A 27,396-nucleotide genomic window follows, 5' to 3' on the forward strand; every position below is an offset into this window, starting at 1 on the left:
AGGCCTGTAAACTCTCTTGAAAAATTAAGAGGACCTGTAGTCAGTATTCAAGTACTTTTCCATTTAAGGCACCATTGTTTTATTTCGAGAGGAGCAAACTTTCCTTGCTTCAACATACTAGATAGACCCCGTGGGACGTTCGTAGACAGCTATTCCTTTATCCTGCTGCCAAATTGCAGAGTATTTTGTCACAACTTTTATTTTAAGTGACAAAATTATTTTGTTCATGACACATGGAATATTACTTAAGTCTGCTGTGTGCACATTAGCTTAATGTGGGAGGGGTCTTTTCATTGTGAAAGGGCTTACTGCAGCCCAGTCCGAGCTGTTCTGAACACTGAGCAGATGTCTGAACGGAGTCACTTTTGGGTTCTGGTACCAGCCCCCTCACAAGTTGTGAATAACTGCCCATTCCCACTTGTTAGCAAGACTTGAGAACTAGGACAATATTAACCAGATAGATTACCTCAAACGTCTCAGTAGGTAATCGTGGGCTAATGCCATAGCTATAGGCACTTTTATTAGGCTATGTCCTATTTGTTGCTCATGAAAGAATCGTACCATACTGTGGTAGGATTAGAAAGTGTTCCCTAAGCTGTCAATGAGAAGCTTAACCAGTGTGTTGCCAGTATTGTAAACACACTCATCCCATCCATTCATTATGCCCATGGTTGTGCAAGCTCACTCTCACCTCAAAAAGTTTTTTCTGCTGGACAGTATGTTTTCCTGCATTACCACTGTACTGTATTACAAATATCTTCAATAAAACTCTTTGAAATAGAAATAATTGTACACTTTGGTACGTAGGCCCTTGACATGTTGAGCCGTAGTACCACCTTCGTGTGATTTTCTTTTTCTTTTATACATCACTTAACTTATTTATTAGCATTACATTAGCTTGTGCTATACATGTCAAATTTTTGACCACATTTTCTATATAAAAGACCGTTTGCAGCAGTTGACTATCCCAAGGCCTTGCTATCTGGTGAGTTATTGCCGACTTTGTGCTGAGATTGCTCTTGATTCCTTGAGATATCACGCAAGTAGATTCAAAATAACTGCATGGACATGTAACATACACATCCTCTAAATCGCAGGATGCTTATTTCTTATACATACCTTATTTCTACGACCTACACGTCCCTATTCCTCTAGGTGGCAACCATACACACTCTACCAGAGGTGCAACAGCAACTATGGCATTCTGCCAACATTTATAGACCAGCTAATGCTCTATTACTTACCAGCAATCTTCATTACTCCGGGTCCCGTTGTCCTCGTTCCATTCATTGAAAAAGTGGAGACAACCATCTCCCTACAGAAAATAAGACAAGAGGAATGCTGGGACCCTAATACTGCCCTCCCACCGGGAGTACATAAACATTACTTACCCAGCATCCCGCCTGAACAACCAAGCCCACACAGGAAGGCCGGCCGCCCAGGAGGGAGGGGCGTATGAATGGGGCGAGGACAACGGGAACCAGAGTAATGAAGATTATCGTTAAGTAATAGAGCATTACCCCCAGGTCCCTTATGTCCTCGTCCCCTTCATTGACAAAGTGGAGAATAACAAAGCAGAAAACCCGGCCTTCCGAACCCCCAAGTGCACCCAGAAAACCACATCAAACGCCGTGACCAAAGAGAGCACAGAAAGAGGGAACCGCAGGAAGCAACCGGCCCGCAACCCAGAACAGGACAGCAGGGACACAAACAAGAACCGGACCAAGAAAAAAAACAGAAGGCCCGAGCCACAACAAAGGAGGCCGCCAGCCACAGAGCACCTGTGACAGCAATCAGGCCCAAAACCTAAAGTACACGGCCAAGGAAACCCACTGGATACACCAGAACCACCAGGAAGGCACACCGGACCCGGCAACTGCACAGACACAGTGCAAACCCAGGCCACACCAGAAAAGGCCAAGAAAAGAAGCCAAGGACAGACAACAGGGCGCAGGCACAAGCACCCCGCCAAAAGGAAGGAGCCACAGCGAGAACCCAGGAGAACCAAACCAGACCCAAACACAAAACCCCAGAGCAGCAGGGGCAGAGGAGGCCAACCCCAAAGACCATAGGCCAGATAAGCCCCTAAAAAGACCCAGCAGACAGCCAACCAAACAACAGAGAGGCCAGCAAAAACTGGAAACCAACAACAGGGAACAGGCCCAGCGGCCACAACCCAAAGCCCTCCAACCCCCAAAGGGAGGGAAAAAAGCAAGGCAGGGAGCAAGCCCAGGGCAACCTGGAACACTCCGGCAGACCCCAAACCAGGAACCAACCAGGCACAAACCCGCAGAACAAGAGAGGGCAGACAAGAACAGGCGCCAACAGTACGGAGGAGAGGAACTAAAGCCAAAAGCCAGAGGACCGCACAGGACCCAACCTCCAGGCCCAGCACACAGCAAGGACAAGAGCAGCGGAAAGGCCCATGGCGCACAGCACCCGGACCAGAACCCCACCAGGTCCGATCCCAGCCAACGTGGGCGAGGAGACAAGAAACAGCCAAAACCAGGACAACAAACGCAAAGGAACCAGGAAGCCAGGACCGGACCAAGCAACCCACTGACGCATGAGGACTCCCAGGCCCAGTCATTCCCCGGAAGGAGCCCACACAATGCACGGGGCGAAGCAAAGTGCAGAGAGGCTGACAGAGACCCCCAGGACAGCACCCCAGACCACACAGAACCCAGAAAAAACTAACAGAGGCAACAGCCAAAGCTGAAACCGGAGGCAGCAGAGAAGCCAGAGGCACAGCCGAAGGTCAAACCGAACCAGACCCCAGCTGGCAGACCAGGAGGAACCAGAGGCAACCCAGGACACGAGGAAAAGGCCTACACCGAAGGTTGCCATCCTAAAAGGAAAGTGAAGGACACAAACCCAGCACCAACAACGCGTGCCGAAGGACGAGGCCCAGGAAACACACCGAGCTAGGGGGAGCCAGAAAGGACCATAGAACACCATGGCCCCACACAAGCCCGAATGAGGCCAGATGCAGCCCAGGGGCAAACAGAGCTGAAACGCCGCCAGCCACGAGAAGGGCCAAACAAAGGAGGAGCGCCGGTGCAACGGAAGAAACCGGAGCCCAACACCAGCCCAACCAACCAAACCCAGGAAGAAAACAGCAGGCAGGACGAGGCCCATTAGGGCACACCAGGGCACGGCCGAAAACCGACGCGCCAAGCCAGGACACCCAGAGAGCGCCTAGGCAAGGATGCAGGGTAAAGAAAGCGCCCAAGGAGGAAAGAGGGAGGGGGAAACAAGCACAAGGCCAAGCAACCCCACCAGAACCCCAGGTAGACCCCCAAATAGGGAGAACAACAGAGGCACGAAACCCAGACCACCAGGGACCCCCGGAAAAAGGGAGCAAAATAGGTGCCACACTGAACGCATTGTGAGGGGGGGAACCAGAGCAAGAAACAACGCCCCCAGCCCCAGGCACACTACCAGACAACATGCAGGCGCAGGAGGAGCAAGCACCCAGGGAGCAGGCACCCCGGGCAAAGAAAAGACCAACCCATAGCCAACAGACAGGCCGAGAGGGGGCCGGGGCACCAAGGCCCCCAACGGACAACCAGAGGCAGACACCCAGGAGGACCGCCCAACAACCGAAAGGAAAACCAGACATCGGGAACTGGCCCCAAGAAAACAGGGATCGAACAACAACACCAGCCGCGAAACAAGAGGGCACAGCCACCAGGCAGAAGCACCCAGCAGAAGGGGCCGCAGCAGGAGCAACCACAGACCAGGCAGCACAGCCAGCGGAACCAGGAGACAGTAGGGTGACCAACCTTCCGTAAATTTCACAGACCGTCCGTAATTTGGATCTCACGTCCGTTGTCTGTGAGAATCCATCTTACGGACGCCTTTTGTCCGTAATTTTGGGCATTGGCTTGGGGAACATGACTGTTCCCCTGCCAGAACCCTCAGCTCTGATGGGGGGCCTTGCACTGCTCTGAGCACACACATGGCCCCACCCGAGTACTTCACAGGTCTTTAAAAGACCAATTACACGTTAACGAGGCTTTGTTGTTTTTTACGCCCCTTCATCTCCACACTCCCTGCCTATTGCTGGAAGAATTAGCCCTCTCACCACGCCTCCGAAATTTGTAGTGACCCTCACCCCCCTCTACCCCCCCACCCCTACACATACACACACACACACACAGAAAAATTGGGCTATTGGTGTGCCTGTGATTGTGAGTGACAGTTAGGGCTTGGCTCTTTAGCTGTCGATGCTGTACTTGGATGTGTCCACTGCGGGTGGTGTGAGGAGGAGAGTGACTTTACATTACTGACACGAATAGGCCTGCGAGTGACAGTGCTAGGAAGAGCAGGCCTGCAGGGCCATGGCCTTCAAGAACAGTGCTTCCAGGGACCGTGATCCGAAGCATATGGATGGCCGCTGTGGGGTGTAAAGGGCAAGGACAGCACAGGACTCTGGGGGGCATGCCTCTGTGTGTTGGGGGGACAGGCCCATATAATGTGGCTCTTGAACCGCAGAGTTGCAAAGTGTAGGGCTCTGAGGCCAGTGGTGAGTGTATGGCTGCAAAGTGACAGTGTACGGAGGGCATGGCTTTTACAAAGTAGAACCTATGACGTGACCCAGCCAAAGCTGTCGAAAGGTCCCATGTCATGTATGAAACACTAAACCAGTTCTGGCCTTTTAGCCAAAAGCATTATACATATGGGCATCAAAATCCCAGCATGGAGTGTTTTCTTGGCTGTAAACAAAAAAGAGAAACGTGTCGCACTTGCATGGGCCTTCCTGGCAGCTGTGGTACCCACGGAGGCAACTGCACTACGGGTCAGAGCGACGGGTAACGTCGCATACAGTGGGATCACATTCTTTACTTCGCAACATCCTTGTACAACTAATAAAGGTCATGTGCGGGAATGGACACACTGATACCTGATCCCAGGTAGACCTAACCGTGATCGAGCTAAATTGACAAGCCTTGCAGCAAATCCCCATGATATGACCAACCCGGGAGCTGAGCTAAAACAGAAAGGCTACCAGTAAGCCACCCTTCATTTCAGTACAGCCCGGAACCCACCTCAGAGTCCTTTTAAGGAGTTTCAAATTGACCAAAGATGCATATGTTTGTCCGTCACATTTAATATTTTAATCTTTTCTGACTACACCTTTGACATTCCTTAACTTAAGGGGTTTGGCGTATGAATAATTGCCACTATGTGCAGACATGGGAGGGGGACAAACAGAGTAGACCGAGAGGGTTTTCTGTACAGCTTCCAGGCTGTTAAACCCCACACTCCCGCCTCATGTCTTCCCATAGATGAACCTGGGTATGCAAAGACCCCTGCTTCTCACAGGAGCCCCTACATATGGGAGCAAAGGATAGGTGTAGGGAGGGTGGGAGTTCTGAAGAGCTTTTCCCTGTTGGTGGATAAGAAAGAGAAGCTGTGTGTGGGATCTCTCTTGTGGACGTTTAAAGCTCTTTCCATGTTCTAATGTGAAGGGCCAACACAATGGGAGGGCAGAGGAGGTAGTATGCCCCAGGCCTGTGATCTTTCAGGGCCACATGCTGATGGAATGGTGGATGGCTAAATGAAAGAGGGATGGAGAGAGAAAGGGAGGATGGATGACTGAAAAGGTGAATGGGTGGATGGATGGGTGAATGGGTGGATGAATGAGTAAGTGAAAGGATGGCTGGATGGGTGAAAGGGTAGATAGCTGGATGGATGAGTGAATGGATGGATGAGTGGATGAGTGGATGGATGAGTGTACGGATGGATAAGGTGAAAGGATGGATGGAGGGATGGATGAGTGAAAGGGTGTATGGAGGGATAGATGAGTGAAATTATGGATGGATGGAAGGATAGATGATGGATAGGTTTGCACATGGTTGAATATTGATATGGATGGGCACCCATATGGAAGGACAGAGTAAATGGTGAAAGACTGAATTATGGATGAAAGAATGATTACACTTTGTAACCCCATCATCTTAAGTACATTTCCTCTAGATTGAATTTCATATTTATATGAGTCATTGTCTCTATATAATATGTGTGTTGTGAAACTCACCCAGACACCCTGTCCTTCTTACTTGGGATGAGTAGCACTATAAAATAAATTATATACACATGAGAGAGGGTCTATGTGAAGAGGAGGGTCACCATTAGAGGGTGGTAACAAGGCCGGACTTTCCAGACCGGGCATCAGGCGCTTCCCTGGGAGGCTGGAAAGGTGGTGGGGGGCGGTTTTGTTAACGCAAAAAGACTTGCACATTTATTCAAAGCTGCGCGCATGCTGAAAAACCATGAAGTGCACAATTATCTCAACCTAATATAAACTTCTTTTCACTTGTACTCAAGTGGTTGTCTATTTACTTACTTGTATACTATGGCGCGACCTCTTCTGATGTGTCTGTAAAACGTAACTTTTGTCGGGAATTTTGACCTCCTGTCCGGAATTTTTATCCAAAATTGTGACCCTTTGTCCTGAATTTTTACACTCACCGTCCTGAATTTGCACCCATGCTAGTTGGTCACCCTAGGAGACAGGCGAAGCCCGACCCAAGGAGAAGGCAGAGATCACAGGAGCAAGACCCAGCCAACAATCTCAAGCATGGGAACAGCATACGAAGAAGATGAATCAGGGCAACCCCTGACAAGCACGCAGAGCGCAACAGAAGGGGAACACAGGGGCCAGGCCAAGGAAAAAACCCCGGAAGCCAGGAGTCGCTCAACACGAAAGACAGCAGCACCCAGCCCGAAAGAAACAAGTAGCCAGACACGGCGCCAGCCAGCCCTATCGCACGAAACAGCCCAAAGGCAGAGGACACACACCCCAGGCCGCACCACACAGAAATAAGCCAGGCCACCCCACCATCTCCCACCCCCCCAAGAGGAGACTGACGATGCCAAGGCACGCCCAGCGGGCACAGAGCCACAACCAGACAGGGACTGACAAGGGAACGAAACCCGGACCAAGGCAACAGGGCCACCGCACCCGAAGACCAGACCCGGCTACACCAGAGCTCAAACAGGAGGGCCAAAGCCGAGAGACCGAGGAGCAGGGCACCAGACCAGAACACGTGCCCCACAGCGAAGCATGAGAGACAGCACAAGAAGAAAAGGCGCCCAAGGAAACCCACAGAGAACAGGAACCCACCGGGTGGCAAGGCGGCAGGTCAACGGGGGAACACAGCAGAAGAACAGCAGAGAAGACCATCATACACATATGGATGGTCCCAGACTTGGGGTCGCGCAAGAACCACACTCCACGCTGTTACTTGAAGCGTAAAAGGCCATTTTATTAGGACAAGGTTGCAATCCTATTAAACTGTATTACATAGTACATAAATGCAATAAATATACTTTCCCCATCTCATTCCGACTCATTCTCCATTCCTCCTTCTCAAACCATCTCACCTGTTTGACTCTTCCCCATTCACTCGGTGACCTCCTTCCTCTCCCCATTCTCACCTTCGCTTGCCCACCGCGCATCCTCTGTTGAATTTCCTTCATTGCCTCCTGCGCCCCGCTATCAGTCACCCATGTACCGTTCTCCCCCCCCCCCCCCTAGAGGGGTGGATCCACCCGTATGTGACTCACCACCCCTCCAAAGTACTGCAATGCCTCTGCTCTGCAACCTGCCCTAAACTGGCACGCTCAGACCAAAAAAAACACCCCAAGTCCATCGCTTAAGACCTGTTGGGTGGGTGGGTGGACAAAGTTTTTATAACCCCCCGGTGGTGCTCAGGAGTTGAGAAGAAGCTGTTTTCTATTCTTCCAACTCCTTATACCTCTCCTAATCCCCACCCCCTTACCCTCATAATCCCACCCTCCACCTTGTCCTTCCGGTCTCACGAAAATTCCCCAGGGGAATACTGGTCTGCGACCTTTACTTCCCCTGGGTGCCGCATTGCGCAAGAACCACACTCCACGCTGTTACTTGAATCGTAAAAGGCCATTTTATTAGGACAAGGTTGCAATACTATTAAACTTTATTACATAGTACATAAATGCAATAAATATACTTTCCCCATCTCATTCCGACTCATTCTCCATTCCTCCTTCTCAAACCATCTCACCTGTTTGACTCTTCCCCATTCACTCGGTGACCTCCTTCCTCTCCCCATTCTCACCTTCACTTGCCCTCCGCGCATCCTCTGTTGAATTTCCTTCATTGCCTCCTGCGCCCCGCTATCAGTCACCCATGTACTGTTCTCCACCCACAGAGGGGTGGATCCGCCCGTATGTGACTCACCACCCCTTCAAGTACCGCCAACAAAGGGACCCCCGTAGGGCGGTTTCTTTCCCCACCCCCCTTGTGCAGCGAATGCATCCGCCACCTTGTGGCATCCTATGGCCGACCAGCCACCACCGTACCATGCGTCTCGTACCTAAATAACATAACCGAGGCACACCCTGTCAGGTAAAGATGCCCCCGTCGCAGTGAAAGACCAAGCCCACTTTTGCTTGCAACCCGTGTAATCAAAACCTTTGTTGGGCCAAACCATGTCAGTGACAGGAGCCCCCCCCCCCCCCCCCCCCCCCCCCACCCCTTTGGTGAATGACCATCCACCACCTGCATCCGTACCCAGATTTACAACTCACATCATGTCAGGCCAAGCCGTGGCCGGGAAGACACCCCCTTTCTTGTGAACGACCATCTACCGCCTTATGGCATCCGATGGCCTACCAGCCACCACCCTACCATGCGTCTCGCACACACCAATAACCTAACTGAGGCACTCCCTGTCAGGGAAAGATGCCCCCTTTCGTGGTGAAGGGCCAAGCCCACTTTTGCTTGCAACCCGTGTAATCAAAACCTTCGTTGGACCAAACCATGTCAGTGACCGGAGTCCCCCCTTTGGTGAATGACCATCCACCACCTGTTACTGCGTCCCGCGTAAACAAAGCACATATAGTTGGCCATTCTTCACCCAAGCAAGGTGCCCCCTTCATGGTGAACGACCATCCACCACCTTTCCTGCATTCCGCGCAAACAAATAGGATCTTGACCAAACATTCTTTGCGACAAATGCCCCCTTCGTGGTGAACGACCATCCACCCTTTGCTCGAAGCCAGTGTAACAGCAGATTCATGGGCCAAACTTAGTCTGTGCCAAGCGCCCCCCCTCGGTGAACGACCATCCATCCTTTTGCCAGCATCCAAATGTAAACAGATAGGATTCTCAGGCCAAAACCTTGCTCGTGCCAAGCACCCCCTACGCGGTGAACGACCGTCCACACTTGTGCTCACATTCATTGCGAACAAACAAGATTTGATGGGACCGAAACTTTGTGTGTACCCCTCGCGGTGCCTGGCCTTCCACCCATTTGCTCGCACAGTATAACAGTGAAGATTTTTGAGCCAAGCTTTGATTGTGCCAAGCGCCCCCTCCTCTGTGGACGACCATCCACCCCTTTGCACAACCAATGTAGACAGATAGGATCCTTGGGCCCAAACCTTGTTTGTGCACGTGCCCTCTTTGTGGTGAACGACCGTCCACCCTTTTGCACGCCTCCATTGTACACCGGTAAGCTTTAATGGGACTGAATTTTGTGACCAGTACCCACCCTCGCAGTGGACGACCATCCACCCCTTTGCCTGCATCGAGTGGAAACCACCAAGTTATTTAGGCCAAACTCTGCTTGTGACAAGTGTCCCCCTCGCGGTGAACGACCATCCACCACCAGTACCCGCACCCAGAGGAACAAGTAACATTTTCAGTGGACAGGCTGATCCTCAACCATGCAGGTGCCCCCCATCACGGTGCAATCCCCCTCTCCTCACCTGTACCTGCGTCACGTGTGGATAAGCAACATTTAGCAGGCCAACTCGTCCGTGAAAGGTGATCCCCATCCCAGTGGACGACCGTCCACCACCTAAATCTTGCATCCTGTCAATAAGTCACCAGTCAGGGCCAATCTTGGCCCATGACCACCTGCTCGCCCCCATCAGGGCCCATGCACCGTAAGTCAGGTCAACAGCCCCTTCCTTCGACCCACTCTGCTGCAAGGCCCCAGGTCAGAACAAGAACCAAAGCGCCCCCATTGTGCACTACATCGCACCATGCCCCCCACCCACCCCATGATTCATAGTGCAAAGCCATACCAGAGATATCCCATTGTACTTCTATCTCCCACCTGTCTTCCCAGCTCGGGGCAACTCCTAACATCACGCAACACAATGTCATCCGTACTGGCCACAAAACACCCCCATACGTCCCCCAAATACCCTCAACATTTCACACCCCTCCTGTAGCTGTCTTGGTAACCTCCTCTGTTGATCCATGCCCAGAATAAGTTTCATTCCCCCGCCAGGCGACCGCCTGGGGTCCTGCTCCACTCCCAACTCCTGTAGTAGAAAAGAATAATTAGTCCTACATGAAGTGCATTCTCTCCTGCCCTAACCCCTGTTCGGCAAGTGTCCAGTCGCCACGTCGTCTCTTAACACATTGTCGTACCCCGTATGCCGAAACTGCAGCCCCCCCCAGGTCCTTCGGCTGCCACCACTGCTACTGCCTCCACAACGTAAGAACTGGCGCCACCCCTGGCAGCCCCCACTCAAACAGCCCAGCCTCCATAGGATCGCCAGAGCGACCAGCAGAACAGCGATCCCACCTTCCACCGTTGGAAAAGACAAAAACCCCCAGCCCTAGGCCGTCACTCGCAAGCCAATATCGGCACACTAGAAGACTGCCCTGAAACGCAACCACTAAAAAACACCCCAAATGCCAGGTACCCAGACAACCCATCCTCACCACACGCCTCAAAACACCAATGTCGCCCTGCTCATGAATCATGTGCCCCGTTACGTGCCTCAAACCATGCCTGGCGCTGCCGTGCCTGTCACCATACTTACCGCCCATGCAACCGCTGCACTCCGTTGACCCTAGCAACCCGCCTCCTCGGGGAAACTAATGGAGATCCCAAGTCCCCTTTAACCCTCGAGAATAGCACAGCGCCAGAGTCTTTCCTCCACTGCCCCGCCCGCAGGCTCCCCCCACCACACATCACAAAGCCATCCGTACGCATACCCCGCCGCGTACGCTCCTTCTGCTGCCCATTCAGCCTCGCACTCTGCGTGCCCATGAAAGATCCCCCGCTAGTCACTCTGACTAAACCCCCCCCCCCCGTCCCAAGTGTAGCACTCTCAGACCAGACATGCTGTAAAGATACCTGCGCCCCAGACCCCAACACCCTTCACATCCCCAGCCACCCTTGTTCGTTACCTCGGGTATGTAGAACACTGAGACCCGCGGGTCGAGCCACCGCTATATAAACCGTGAGTATTTAACTAAATAACAAGGAGGGGGAGGGGGCAGCTTCTCCATCAAAAACCTACCACACTATAGCGCAACCTCAAGAGGTACCACCAGAACCCAGCCTTCAGCACATGTATTTGCGCACAAAACCACTCCAGCGTCCCTGGACCCGCACAAACCCATTCCCACCAGAACAAAACCTGTATTTTCACCAGAGTCCCATCTTTACGACGTACAACATCGAGTGCCATGGACCCATGGCCTCCAAATAACCATGGACTTCCTAGCCCCATCGATCCCCTGCACACCGATATCGCCCAGTGACCATTGGCATAGAAAACCACAATGTTGAAGTGATAAAACACCCTTGCCGAACACTCCATTCCAGCAACCGGTGTGCCCTTTCAGTCCCTTGACTGGTCCCATACCTAACAGACACTTTTGTAGTTTTATTTATTTATTTTTAACCAGTCCTCCAGCAGCCTACCGCAGCAGCACCTGCATCCCCTTCAGTTATCACAGCCCCCCCAACCAGCTGTAATCCCTCAAACCGCGCAGCTCACCATGGCCCCATCCATATACCCGTACCTAAGTGTCGGTCCAGGCCCTCTCCCCACTGTGTACCATACCAATAGTGTGTCACCCGTACTGACCTTCAGATAACTTCTGGCAAGGACCCCTGGGCACCCCCCTAATAATTACCATACCAGTCTTCTGCCAATCTACCTGTGTGGTTATCCCTCCTGTCATCTATGAGTTGAGGACAGTGGCTGAAAGAGGTAAATGAGCACAACTGAGCTGAAGTGTAAGGATGTCATGTCAATTGCACAACCGCTACACTTAACACTACTTCGACTTCTCCCCTACGAGAAGTCTGAACCGAGTTGCCACATTGCCCCCCAAGAGCACTTAACCCGGATCAGCGTTCAGGCTCCTGGACCAGAGCACGCCCTGGCAAATCCTGTTTCCGTTCCCACCTGTCCTTCTCAGAGAGGTGCCTGTGTACTTGATCCAATTGTCCTAAAATTAGAAAAAAGGTTACACTCCAATCCTGGAGGTGCTGACCCAGAACCCAACACACTGGCCCCAGTGTGTTCTTCCCCTGTACCTGCTCCAAGCCCCGGCAGGCCTTTCTACTTGGCGTTGTTTGATCATTATGGGACGAAACCCGTGCGTTTCTGGAAGAGAGAACAAATCCATGAAAACAGCCCCTAATCAGTTTGACCGATAAGCCTATTGATACCTCGATCACCAGGATCAGAGTCCCTTACTTGCGCACCATTTGCTGCAAAAGAACCCATTCCATTATTGCACATGGGGTGCAGGAACAGTCCAGCCACACCCATGTTTAAAGAAAAGCGTTCCAATTTTGTCATAGGGGATGCAAGATTTGTCCACACTCTGCCACCGCTTACAGAGAGAACCCCCCAAAACTTGCCTAGTACATCAACAACTTGACCAGACTCATCAGTTGTTTTAACAGAGAAAACATCCCCTTATTGCACAGGAACTACCTGCTCTCATCAGACTCACCAGTTGACTACCAAAGTATCACTTCCATGGAGCGTAACCTGCGCGCCCAAAAACAGGGCAGTAATGACTCCTGAGGAGAACCTGGGTGTCCCAAAACCTAGCTCACTGCCTACAGTGTGCTATGACCCTTCTACCTGTTGATAGTTCAGGCGGCCCCCCAAGAGAGAAGGCGGTTCTCCAGCGCGGTTCCTGCATTTGAGACATAAAACAACCCTTAGAAGCCCCGCCCCCCCATATAACACTATGAATTCTTTACCATGAGACTGGGGCTATCAATGCCCCCCCCTGCCAAGGCTAAGCCTGTCTGTCAGTTATGCGAACTAATTAGTCCATATTACATTCTCGTAGGAGTTGGGCGGGGCAAACATTTGCGTATCTCCAGCGCCTGAGGCAGTAGTGTAGTGATGTGTCTTGCTACTAAGTCAATTATTCAAATGCGAAGTCCTCACCGTTCTCCTCCTTGAAAGGCACTTCCAAATTCAATATATGCCCTCTCTATTATCTGATGAAAGACCTTTCGTTATAGCAAGATCTAATCTCATTGACTATGGAAGTGTACGTCACTTTACTCTTGTAATACACTGTATGCTACCTCTTAACATTGTTATTGCTTCCGGTAATTGCACCAGTGCCACCATTGCCTACGCAATCTACAGTACTTGTCTTTGACTGCCTGCCATGCATCCCAGTAATTTACCTCCACTTGTACTTTGTTCGCTTCTGTAACTAGCATTCAAGTCACTCCTTCCTCCTGTAATGCACCCTTTGCTACTTCTTGTCTTGATTGCTCACGTATGACACTTTTCTTCATGTAACTAAGCCTTTTCCTTTGTGAGGTGTTCACTTGTGGTGCACTCATGCAACAGCTCTGATCCTTTTTTGAAGCGCTCTGACACCTTCGCATAACGTCTGCGCTAAATAAGGGCCACAAGGGTGTGCCCACAAGTGCATAGCCCTGGACAGAAAATGCCTAAAAGCATTCCTGTGGAAAGCAGAGGAAGGAAGTTTGGAATTAGTTATATTTTGCGAAGCAGATAGTTGACGTATTTGAGCCTCGGGTTGTTGCCCCAAGGAAACATACCAACCCTATGTATTTCTGAGCAGTAGACACCTGGACGAGGTCTGGGTGGTGTGACTTGTGTGAAACCACCCCATTTTCCTGCCAAGAGTTACATGTGTAGGTCAAACCGATTTCTGTGACCCAAACCGTACCTCATATTTGTTGATGGAATATAGTAACTAATGTGAAATGGCCAAAACTGTGACTGTGTAAAGTCAGCAGTAATGATCCCACCCACTCACATGAGATACTGTTTTAATCAGGTGAAGTGCAGAACATTGGATGCTCGAACCCGGTTCCCCCGTATTGACAGAAAATCGTGCACAGCGGGTAACTCAAGGGAGACACACTGCTCTACCGCCTGAAAGGCCCGAGTCGCCGCCCCACAAGCCCCAGCACCCGAAGAGTGCTGTAATGCCACCGCCGCTGAGGGCTGAAAGATGCCGTTCCAGACAATGGAGCGGCTCCTTGTACCTGCACATGGCCGTCCGAACCGAGAGTGGCCAGAAGGTGGGGCGAGATGTCCAAACAGGGACAACGGGCAAAACAAAGCACCAGAAGCCAAGACAGGCTGCGCGGCCGCCGCCGAAAATTCACTCCTAGTAGGAAAAGCCTTCACTGTACGACCTGCGCCCCCGATGCACCGGATATCCATGTAGGTATCCGACGCTGCCATACATGAGGTCACGGCAATCCTGAAAGATGCAGCGAACAAACTACCGCAGAGGCCCGCAGCCGCAAACTTGGGAACCTAGCGATGCTGAGCACGTCGTCGAGCGCGCTACGGGCGGTGCCATCACATCAGCTGGTGAATGCTGATTAGTTACAAAAAGGAGAATGAAGGAAAATTACCTCTCCAGCAATCTATGTTACGATACCCAATAGTTGCAACAACGGTGCCTAGAACACGCCCGGGAAGAGCTGCAGGCATTCTCTAAAATTGGGCGCCAATTTAAATTTAAATTTTATGTATTTATTTTTTATGTTTTTTCTTCTCAGTGGAAGCGGCGGGGGCCTCAAACATGTGGGCACCATTATGAAAAGCACGTGGCTCCTTGGGAGAGTTCAGGGCCCTCGTTCCTGTGGCGCCATTTTCCAATTTTGCTCTTGCCCCCTGGGTTGCGGGCACGTTGCATAGAGGTATTATAAATTCCAAATTACCCTCAATGAACCCGCGTGTGCAGCAGGAACAGATAACGTGCCTATTTTCTCGACTGCTCACCCACAGGAGCATCGACGGAAAACCAGGCAAGCAGATTCATGAAAGTGCATTCAAATAACAACTCTTTTCACACGCAATAGCAGGGCATAACACCCTAGAGCTACCCGGACACGGCAGCCACTAAAACTGTAAAACTATGACCGCGGACGAATAAACGAACCGAGATAGCACACTGGCCCTCAACCCTCATTGTGGGCCCCGATGGCAAAGGGATGTGCTGCTCCCTCCTCTGCCTCGTGACCCTGGGGTCACGATTGGTCCTGCAATCCACGTTACGATACCAAAAGTCGCAAAAACGAGGTGCCTAGAACACGCCCGGGTAGCGGTGCGGGCATTCTCTAAGATTGGGCGCCATTTTAAATTCCTTAGCTCCGCGGAGGAGGCTGGGGCCTCATACATGTGGGCACCATATTGAAAAAGCATGTGGCCCTTAGGCAGTGTTCGGGGCCTCGTTCCTGTGTCCCCCGTTTCAAATTTGCTCTTGCCCCCTGGTTGTGGGCCCGGGCACGTGGGAGCCACAATTGCGAAATGTAACTCATCATGCCGATACCCGTGGTCGAACCCGGGACCGTAGCACTACAGGCTACCACTCACTCGATTGAGGTAAGTTAGCTCTGTAACAATGCACACCACCTACACCGGCCCTCATTGTAAAATATTACACTGTAGAAAAAACGCGTCTCCCCCCCCTCTGGAAGGCTAGCGAGTCCCAGCCACCAAAACACTGAAACACCTGGAACCTACCACTGTCATCCATTGTACTAGGCACAGAAGAAAAATTGTGCTACACTGGAGATCTATGGGGTATTGTATTCCTAATAGAAAAAACCAAATAATCGCAACAAACAATATTGTTTTACTCTGCCTAATTTCTGGTTCACGTGTCAACACTGTGTATAATAATTTGTGAGAGACGTTGATTTCAAAAGACACCCCTTCCTTTTGCTGGCTACTGAAAAAGTCCTCTCTCTTGTTAAAGGTGTTCGGGGTGCAGGGACACCTCGAGTTACATTGGACTTGGCTGTTTCTACGGGGGACGCACCGCGACCACCATATTAGAAAAACTGTACCATGGAGCGAAAAGGGGCAGCTAATACACCGATGTAGATGGCGTAATGTTTTCTCTTAGTCACTTATCATTATAGAGCGAGTACTTCTGCCGAGCAAGTTACTGATAAGATTCAGGTGTAACGCAGCGCAGAAATCTAGCCTGGCTCCCTCGAAGGGCGGAGCCACCCGCACGCTAACTACGGCCAAGAAACATAACATTCTTGCCTACCTTGCACAAAGCAAAACTAGCGTGAGACAAGGCTCTCCCCAAAGATGATCGGCAAGTCTCCCCCCGCCAAACCTGGCCTCACCGAGAAATCAGGCTCAATACAAAAAGTGGGCCTGCACAAGTGACCCCACATGCCCCTGAACTCCGTGGGAACGCGACACCCAACCAATTCACGCCGACTCACCGCAGGAGAAGCAATCTGGCGAACGGCGGAACACACAGCACACCGACGCAAGACCAGGCCTCTGGACGGAGCGACCAGAGGGCACCCAAACGGCGACAGGGTGAGGGGACAAAGAGGCCGCCATATGGGCGGGGGAGGTATTTATACCTCTCCCCCGCCCCCCAGCACGGCCGGAAGTGACAACGGGACCCGAACTGGGGTCGCGGGACACTGGGCTTCCCCGTGTGCCATCTTGTGGCACTAAGGGGGTTGCCCTCTTATGAGGGACCCCTGTGGTGACTTTGTCGGTTTGTTACTCGTACAAGAGTAAAAGAAGACCGCTACACGGTACTCACCCGGAGAGGGGGCCAAGACACTACCAGGAAGACGGCCCCCTCCAACAGCCCAAGTGATCCGACTCGGCGGGCCCATCAAAGCCAAGAACGCCAAGAGACCAGCGAAAGCGGCGCGTCTTTCACCCGGCCCGGCCCCAGGAAGATGTGCACGCGACGCGTAAGCAACCGGGAGCCAGCTGCCAATGGCCGACCGGTGAAACAGCATGCTTTATGCAAACCTGGGAAATGAGCAGCATACACCAGCGTACTCAACAAACTATGGATGCCATGCCGCCCACAGCACCACCAGAACACCTGAGGAAAGGCGCGAAGCGCCACGGGGGCAGAGCCGGCCTCAAACTGGCCTGCAACCCAGCAAGCCCGGCAGGCCAGGAGGCAGACCAGAAAAGCCCCGCCCGCACAGCCAGGCAGCCGGGCGGGGGGAGGAGAAATGATACGCCACTCCAGCCCAGTAGGAGCAGCAGCAGCACATCCATGTCCATTCTGTTGACAGACAGAAAAAAAGAACAGGCGGGATGCTGGGTAAATGCTGAGTAAGTACTGCTTATGTACTCCCGGTGGGAGGGGCAGTATTAGGGTCCCAGCATTCCCCTTGTCTTTTTTTCTTTCAGGAGATGGTTATCTCCACTTTGTCAGTGAAGGGGACGAGAACATAAGGGACCTGGTGGTAATAGGAATGCCTTTGCAGACAGTATTCTTTGGATGCATTGTAGCTAAAGCTACATTTAATTGGATGTTCTGAGTATCCTGTTTTGTTAAGGCCTGACTATTAGATATACTTTCTTTGTATTTCCTTTACTGGGAACTTAAGTAGCTGTTGTCCTTCCTCACAGGAGGGGATTATGGCGGGACAAGCCTGACTAAGGGCATGCACATTCAATTATTGTGCATGTGTTTTGCAACAGCTTACGAAGCACCTGTCGCAGGGTTTCCGTTCTCTCACAGAACTGTGCTCAGAGACCTAGAACCTGGGTGAGTCAGGGTGACCCAAAACTCACCTATGTTTCAGAAATCCCCTTACCAGGCTAGCTACAGTATCTCATCGGCAGTGAATACTTCCCGATGTCTTAGACAATCCAGAACATGAACTTAGAATACCTCAGGTATCGTGAAACACATGAACACTCTTTCGTTATATTATCATTCCAAACCGAAACTGGGAGGCAATGAGAACACGTGCAAGTTTGAAATGTTTATTTTTTCAATGCAACATTCTCAAACGCAATATCTTGTATAATATCAACATACATATTATAAAAATCAGAGTCAGCAGCATAGTCACTAATCCATAGTAAGCAAACTGTGATAACATATTATGATGCAAAATCTATAGAATTCTGTATCACCTATATTTCGCGCACCCTAATTAGCATATTATATTATATCTAAGAAGGTCTCATTTGGGCTTTAGCTGGGCGAACCCATACCTCAAATTCTCAGTAGTAGGAGATCACATCAACAGCTACCAGCTCTCAGCATGTCCAGCATCAAGTGTGTTTTTCAATTCCCTGTAACTGTATCTTGAACTCACGTAAAGCCCAAAGTTGGCACAAACATTATTTGTGTTATGACTAACGTAGTGCGAGGATCAGGCCTACAATAACCTTGTGTTAGAGTGTGCAGCTCTCAGTGTGCAGACAGTTGTACCAAGTGTTCCAGGCACGACTGATACCAGTACAATAATATATTATTCTGAAGTAAATCACATCTTTCTTCTAGGTTAAAAGCTGTAATAACAATTAGGTGTCGTGTGCAAACCGAAGCAGAAAGAAAAGATGGCGTTTAAACTTTTAACAAGCACATGCTAACTTAACACAACCTATGGAAACGTAATAACCATATGACACCCCCCCAATGGTCCGAGGACGGTCAAAAGACAAATATATAAGCCAATACTCTATGAGAGGCAAGACTTGAAAGCAGAGTTCAATGATATTGAGCCAAGCTAAATGTATGTAATGTATGTAAAATTTAAAAAATACAAAAACTATGTATGAATGCCTATAGTGGCCACACAAAATATAAAAAATCGAACTTGAGGCCTAAATATAATAAACAGGCCTTGAACATATGAAAAAATCGAATGTTCGTATTGAAATTGGCACCATTCAGAATTACTAAAAAGTCACGTGCCATATAGATGGAAGTATTCAAAGTCATTCCTCGTTGAATGAATATGCAAAATATGTAGCAACAGCTTCCAACATGAAATCACTGTCATCATCCGAAAACAGTTCAGCCATCCAATTAAGCAATGGGAAAGAACATACGTGCTCCTCCAGTACTGAATCCTCTAGCATCATCAGAGGACAACTCAGTGGGTTCTCGAGGACGCTTTGTGCCAGAAAGTCATGCGCTGCTGCGAATATGTCCCACTGACCCAGTAGTCCATGCATCGCTGCCACAGCCATAACCCTTTCGCCAGAACAGACCAACTCATGAGCCACTACGGGGGACATCAGCTGATCAAAGTCGACGTCAGGAGAAGTCGGTAAACAGAGACACAAATCAATGGCCCAGTCGAAATCACAGCTCAGGCAATGAAACACAGGCTGGACACAGGTGAAATAGGAAAATCTGAAAGATAATCCAAAAGCCGTGCTTAAAGTCGCAAGCGGCAGGGATCCATAATAATCAAGCATCCGGTTGCGAAACTGCATCAGTGGGTGCTGTGCGTTTCCTTGCGCAGGATGGGCATCCATGTTTTATGAAATAAAATATCACCAGAACGCCTGCAGCCAAAGCCAGCAAAACAGGAAATCCGCCAAACAGACTAGCGAATATAGAATGAAAGAACGCAGGGATAATACCAAATACTTTTTCAAATGTAGTCACAAGACCACTGCTAACCATTTTAAAAAAATGAGCGAGGTTGGATGTGGAGGAGGCATTAAAGATCTGATGAACCAGCTCGCAAAAATGAAACGGCAAATCAGTACTTAAAAGAGCTTGTACTTCTGTGCGTGTGTTTGCTATGTGAAGGACATAAGTTTCACGGGCAGAGCTCAGGGCCACCTGTTTTTGAGACAAAAGGGCTCTTATATGGCCTAAACCATTGAATTCAGCTCTCAAGGTTGGTATTCTCGGCCAAATTAAAACTTCTGAATTCCCATGCGTGGGTGGATACAACACATTCTTGCAGCAAACCACCCTTTCAGACACGGTAACCACATATCCGATTCCAGCCTCTAGCCCACAACAAAACTCGTTATTTAAAAGTAAATAACTACCGTTGGACAACAACGTGAACGTGGGAACTATTGCAGGAACTGGGGTCCCTTTCAAAACACAGGCCAAATTCGGTTTGTCCTGATTACAAGAACCATGCAACTGGATGTGTCTGCAAATAAGTGAGCGGTCAGGGGACTGTGTACATTCTTCACCATTCAGGTTCACTTCATTCCCATCCTTAAGACATCTGTAAGTGTATGGTAAAGACCATGTCTCATGGAGGAAAGCGCTGCCTAATGGTTCATATCGCCCAATGGCAATATATTTCATACAATTTGTAAATTTATACAAAGCAAAAGGTAACGTTATAACACCATGAATAAGCCATGTTGCTGCAGTTACTTCAGCCACCGAAAATGGCAGGGATTCTAATTTTTCAATATGTAACATAGAAAATGTAGCATCTCTCATTGACAACATGCGCTGTTTTTCAGTCAAATGAAACGGGGCAAATAACGATGATATGTTCAAAAAAGTCCATGGCACTCGACCAGACTTAAGAGTCTGTAGTGTCCACGCAAACTGCATCACAGAACGCAATTGATTTTGACCATGATACAACACGGATACTTCATCATGTACTATGTCGACAACAGAAGACACAATATTATTTAAAGTGTAAATTCGGGAAGAAAGCGTGTTAATGCTGTTATCAACCACTGCAAGCACTTTTTCCAAATTAGCTTGATCAATAGCCCTTAGGCGTTTAGCAGCCTCAACCTGGTTAACTTTCCAAATTTCATTGTAAATTGCATACAGGAAACGTTTAGATCTACCTTTAGCAGGGCCTTTTATAAAATCGTTTAAATCCACATTATCATGTAATTGAGACAAATGTAGTTTAACTGCAGCTAAAGTAGAATGCTGTAACCAATTTTGACATAACTTCCCTACAGAATAAGTCGTGACAGAATAGTCACCCTCAAAACGTGGATCGGGCCTGAGTTTTGTGAATCCCTCAGCCAAACCCATAAAACGGCGCTGGCAAGAATCAGCACTTTTTTGCCATACCAGCCAACCCTTGGAATCCAAACTGGAAATGTTAAAGGATGAATTGTGTAAAAGAGATTGCAACCCTTGAATGGAGGAATCAGTGAAATTACCCCAACCTGTATATTCATTTAAATCTGGGATGGTCGGTGTATTTAATTTTTTAGAAGTAGCCAATCCAAAGCATGTTGTCTGGAAAATGGTTGAATTTAAAAACAACATGTGATTCGGGATGAGACATGCACGGTGCAAAGCCTCAGTGCCTTGTACCTGCCAATCTTTGGTACCCCAAACCGATTTAAGGTCAATTGTTCCCTTCCAGAACTCGTAGCCATCTACAGCCAACCTGTCTAAAAAGGACTTCGAATACAGCAATTTTGTATCGGTAAGTCTAACTTTGGAAATGGGCTTTTGCGTCATTTTAAAATAAAATGACTCGGGATTAGACTGATCAAAGTCTGTAAAATATGTATATTTTTTCAGAAATGTATTGGAACTGCCACTGAATGGAGCAGGGCAATGTTCCCATTGTGTATAATTTACAGCAACCCTCCTGGAATTCGTCTTATGTAAAAAATGATTACCATAATGTTGAAAACAAAACAAATCACCATAATTAATAGAATCTGTATACAGATCCTCAGCATCGAAGGCAGCATAATACTTCAAATCCGAGAATAATGCTTCTACGGCCTGAATATCCCAATCATCAGAACGTACATTTTGTTTAATCACATCTCCCATGTTTACTCTAAGCACATTTGGAACATTAATCACTTCAGTAGGCCAATGTATCTGAAACCTAACCGCATCCCACACAATACCATCAAGGACAGGCCATGCTGTAATGTTAACTGCCTTTAAGTTTCGTTTCTGTCTGTGCGCAGAATGTGAAGAGGAGAGAGGGTTCAATGTTCCATTAAGGTACCGAATTCCTGTTCTTTCTTTAACGTAGTGACCATCAATCAGGCGGAAAAAATAAAACACAAAACCAATTGACATAAAAAGATAGAATGAAAATAGGATTAACCAAATGTATGTCCAAGGCGGAATTAAAAAATGTTTTTTGAACAACGTGGCATATCTTGCAATGTTTGTGGGTTTCTTTGATGTTTCCGAAACAGAGTCAAAAGAGAATCTGGACTGGCCTGCCAAACGGGTCTGCAAATCAGGCATCGATAAATCAGTAGGATAAGTGTGGTTTAGCTCATCAATGTTAGTATCAGGAATAGTATTTAATAAAGGACTGGATATGGCAGGCTTCTCGAGGGACACCTCCTGTTCTGCACCAGATGTAATAGCCAGCACAGAGTGCCTCACCATGGAAGGACAGGATACAGCCGGTGTCATGCTATGAAGAATCGGCCACCCTGTGTGTCTTGACATTGTCAATAGAAATAAATCTGTTTTCCTTACGACCTGGAAGTGGTGGTAAAATGACTGTTCTTGTGCCCTTCACTCCAAGGACTCGGACTGGTGCTCGATATGAGGGACCAAACTCTTTCTTGTTATCGATCTTCTCTCGAACCAGTTCTCCAACTTGGGGTAGCCAGCCAACTACCGGGATCTGCAACGCATCATCCGATGTGGAGGGCAAATGTTCCTTTGCAAGACTGTCTCTGGTCTTTTGTAGATTCTGTAAAACATTGCAATGTTCATCTACGTCAAAGGCCCCGGCCTGGGCCTTGTAGTCCGGCCCATCAAGGTCAGGTACATACATCTTGATACCAAAGAGCATTTCGTATGGGGTCCGCCCACCCAGAGACCTTCTAGGGAGATTATTAAGCGCACGCTGCACGCCTATGAGGTGGGCTAGCCAGTTTCTACCAGTGCCTATAACTCGGGCTGTCAAAGATTGCTTTAAGTCGCGGTTCATTCGTTCTACTACACTATTACCCTCGGGTCTGTAGGGACTTGAAAATTTGACTTGGACTCCCAACGAAACCATAGCAGCCTTGTATGCCTTAGAGGCGAAAGCCGGACCCTGGTCCGAATGGAAAGTACCACAGGCAAAAATTCCCACAAAGACACGCAAATCCTTAATGACAGTCCGTGAATCAGCGCTTCGATGCGGCCATACCCATACAAAGCGTGTGCATGAATCAACTGCTACTAAGATGTATTTAAACGCAGTATCAGAAGAAAAAGGACCGCAGTGATCCAAATAAACGCAACCAAGCGGTTTATTAGAGATGTACAACTGTGTCTGAGGCGGACGCGCAGCAGTAGAAGGCTTAATCTGCTGGCAAATGTTACATTGAAGAACATATTCACGCGTCTGTTTGTACAGACCCCGCCACCAGAATCTCTGTTGTAGCTGAGTTACAGTGGCCGAGACGCCCGCATGCGCAGACGCCACACCTTCATGTGCCGCTGTAATCAAAGCAGCTCTGCGATCCGAGTTGGGAACTAAACGCTCGCCAACGTCAGGAATTTTCACATAAGGAACCTTATCGGGACTTAAGTGGTATGTGTATTTAGAAGGGAATCCCGCAGGATATTTACCTCCCTTCTCCGTTGCAGCTACAGCTGCCAAGATGTCATCATCGATTTTGCTTTTGGACCTCGTGACTGCTGCAACTAAGTATTTTGATACCGCTGACTTCGCTGCTTCATCAGCAAGCGAGTTGCCAACAGCGTGGACCCCCACGCGCTGATGACCGAGAGTATGAATCACAAACACGAGTGGCAGCTTCTCTTTAAGTTCCGCCACTCGGACCCAGATAGTTTTATGTTTTATAGTGCTACCCTTGGAGTCACGAAAATCATTCTGAATCCAAAAGAACAAGTTTTCATTGTAAGACTGGACACAGTAGTAAGAATCGCTTACGATTAAAGTCGTCACACTAGGATCTGCGTACTCCAATGCAAGCATCAGAGCACGAAGCTCTGCCAATTGTGCGGTGCAGTCTCCAAGCGTCTGCGTGTGCACGACACTGGACTTGAACTCATCGTTCACCATGGCACCGACCACAATGGCGCAAGCGGAAACGTAGGCATGTTTAGAGCCATGCGCAACCTGCGCCGAACCATCAGTGTAAATGATGCAATGGAAATCCTCCAACGGCCGCATTGCTAATGGAGCAGGATGAACAAACTCATACTGTAAATACTCCTGGGACCGTAAGGTGGCATCAAAAATAAACGTGACATCAAGGACGCAGCCCATTGAATCCACCGAGGGTGCAAAGCTTTGGAATTTGGTACACTGGCTTTCGTAACCGCCTCTAAGGCAGGGCACGGGGTAACAACCAACATGCGCTTTCCTTGTGACAGGGCACGTTCCTTAAGAATTGCCATCTGCACAGCCGTTAAAACTTTCTCCACAGTGGAAAAACGCAATTCAGCCGAAGTGTACAAGTGTGACTTGTAAGCAATAGGTACTGTATCTCCTTCATTAAAAGTCAGGTACGTGAAACCCACCGCCCCAGGGATAATTCTTATCACCAGGTTGGTCTGGTTATCACGAGTCTGTAAGTATTCAGAAGCGAGCAAATCAGCCTGCAAAGACTGCAGAATGGCTGAATGCTCAGGCAGCCAGCATGATTTGGAAAAAGATGGTTGTATCAAAGCATACAAAGGCTTGATACGCTGGGCATATTCCGGAATGTAAGTCCTCCCGAAATTCAGAAAACCCAGAAGAGATTGTAATTTTTTCAGTGTTGTCGGAGAGCACAACTGTGCACATTTCTCCAGGAAATGGGGTGCTAAACCCTTCCCTTCATGGTTAAGCTCGTAACCTAGAAACAACACTGTGTACTCTGCAATGTGCGACTTTGCAAAGTTAAACTTGTAACCTACGTCAGCAAAGTTACAAATTATACTATTTACTCGACACAGATGCTCCCAAAGATCGTCGTCTGTGAGATAAATGTCATCCACATACGAACAAGCAACTGTGTCGAAGCTCTCCAAAAGAGAGACTATGCGCGCGGAAAAAACTCCCGGACTGTTCTTGTAGCCCATTGGGAGTCGTTTAAACCTTTTTTGCACTCCGGCGCACGTAAAACTGGTCCATTGGGAACTTAGACCATCTAATCTATGTGCATAAAAACCATTGGAAATGTCAAGCGTGGTTTTGAACCGTTTACGCTCAAGACTATTCACTAACGCAGAGCCGTGCGTATTCTGTACTGCACAGTTACGGCAATGCGAGTTCAAATGCCTATAATCCAAAACCAAACGATATGATCCGTCCGGTTTGTTCACAGTAAAAAGTGGGTTATTCATCGGTGACACACACGTTTCAATTACACCTTGATATTCCAATTGCTCAAGGATAGCTGCGACTGAAGCTTTCGCTTCACGCCGTATGGGATATTGGGGTTGAGGCTGTGGCTGTGACCGTAAAGGAATCTCATGGCTTGGTGACAATTTATCCCAGCCACACTGATTGCGGTACACAGCCGGCGCAAGCGCCAGAGCCCACTCTTCTGCAAAATGCAGCGCCTCCACCCTCGGCACAGTGTGCGCGAAGCTGGGCAGGATTACCTCCTCCCCTCGCGGAGCTGCGAGAACAAAAGGTGGGGGCCAGTCAGCCTCCAAAAGCAAAATGTCATACGTAGACGAGAGATTTTCCCAAAATACCCCTTTTACAGTTCGCTGCATGTCACCTTCAATTAACAGGACAATTTCAAAAAGTCTTTCAGGGGGAGCAACATGCGTATCTGCAGTTTCAATCACAACAAAAGTTTCAGTCGCTGTCACCTTCAACAGTGGACGGAGGGCCTCTCTCACTATGGTAATCTCTGCAGCGCTGTCCAGCAAGGTCAGAGCCCACGTCAGATTCCGAAGCCGCGTTCTCACTATCTGGGGCATAACGATGCGCGGTCAGGGCAGCGACTTTCTTCGTGGCAAACTGAGGTCTCTTGGGCGTAGACCCTTCCTGCTGATCTCCACTGGAACGCGGGCGGGGCTGACCACGTCCTTGCTGGCCACCCCGGCCCTTGCCGCCCCCTCCACGACCGGTTGACGGAGCCGATGAGTCCTGAAAGGAACGAGGAGAGCGTTGTTCAGAAGCCTGAAACCTCTCAGGCGATTTAATCATCGCGCGGTCGCGCAAATCATAAACACGATCCGACTGCGCAGGCAATGGAGACGCAGGAGTAGAAACCTGTGTTTGTTGTTGTTGTTGCTTACCCTGATTCTGTTTTTAGGCCAATTTTGTTTCTTGGACTTTTGTTGACCACCAGTTTCCGATGTCTGACTCTGGGGCTGTTTCTTCTCTTTATCAGGAAAAGTTTTAACCCCTTTGGAATTGCGGCCCACCATCGCGTAAGCATGCACAATAATCTTTGCTAACTGTCGGGGTCGATCGGGCTCGGGAACCAACGCTAACGCGTTAGCAACTTGAAAGTTCACTGCATCCCCCTTGACATTCGCAAGGATCACACCGCAAACCACTTCAAAGGAGCCACACAGGCGCATGCCCAATTCAACAGCCGCCTCCGGTCCATGTTCATCCTGAACACGTTTAAGGACCCCACCTAGGTTGGTCACAGACGGGGAGCCATAGCACCTCGAATAAACCGCTGCAAAAGTTTTTCCCCAGGTTTCACAGTCAGCAAGGTCAGGAGCCAGATCCTTCGGTAAACTCAGTGTAAGAATCCGGTGCTTATCACCCGGACTCGTATTAGGAAACACAGCCTCCAGCTGGCCGAATTTCTCAGCAAGCCAGAACGGAAAATCGTCCTTTTCTAAGGGCTTTTTACCCATCACGGAATTAACCATGACCGGGTTGATTTTCAGACCAGCATGTTCTGCTCGAAGCTGTGCGCCGCTAGGGGCCGCTTCCTGAACATTACGTCCAATGTAATGAACAAGCGCTCTAATCACTCCCACCGCGACTTCATGAAGCTGCCGCAGATCGCCCACGTTACAAGCGTTACGTCTAGGGTGAGGAGTAAATCCACCCAAAGCCGGCCAACTAGTGCCCGCAATGGACAAAGGACCTAACCTCGGAGCGGTCATAGCGTGCGGTAGGGCGCCACCAAACCAAACTCCATGCTGCCAAGCGTCAATAGGAACCTCCAGTGCTCTGTACAGAGCGTACGCAGCCGGTACATCTGAAGCAGTGTATGTGTGGAACACACCAGAATTAGCGTCCACCGCCGGAAATGTCACCCACGAATAAAACAGTTCGTATGGGTAAGCATGTTCCGCGCTCACCACCAGAACCACAGCCAAGCCATCCAAAGGAACATCATACATCCGCAAATGGTCACGCACCGCAATGCGACTATGCTGCGGGATGTCCACGGCTTGAGCCATGTCAGCACAGGAATTAGAAAAAACAAATTATACTCTGTAGCACAACTGGGTAGTAA

At 49.3% G+C, this 27,396-nt stretch overlaps 2 protein-coding genes across 3 annotated transcripts in view; one reads left to right on the top strand and one right to left on the bottom strand.

The window, feature by feature from the left end:
- CACNA1C (calcium voltage-gated channel subunit alpha1 C) overlaps nucleotides 1-27,396 on the top strand; it is a 1,657,037-nt gene that overhangs the window by 1,234,856 nt on the left and 394,785 nt on the right. The gene's annotated exons all lie outside the window — the stretch shown is intronic.
- Nucleotides 568-2,679, bottom strand: LOC147733971 (uncharacterized). The gene is made up of 2 exons (XM_086953603.1): nucleotides 1,473-2,679; nucleotides 568-1,259 (listed from the first exon to the last, which is right to left on the bottom strand). The coding sequence occupies exon 1, from the start codon at nucleotides 2,588-2,590 to the stop codon at nucleotides 1,532-1,534; it is 1,059 nt and encodes a 352-aa protein (XP_086809729.1). The 5' UTR covers nucleotides 2,591-2,679; the 3' UTR covers nucleotides 568-1,259; nucleotides 1,473-1,531.

The sequence above is a fragment of the Lissotriton vulgaris genome, chromosome 1_2 (genome assembly GCF_964263255.1).
Source record: "Lissotriton vulgaris chromosome 1_2, aLisVul1.2, whole genome shotgun sequence".
Classification (NCBI taxonomy): Eukaryota; Metazoa; Chordata; class Amphibia; order Caudata; family Salamandridae; genus Lissotriton; species Lissotriton vulgaris.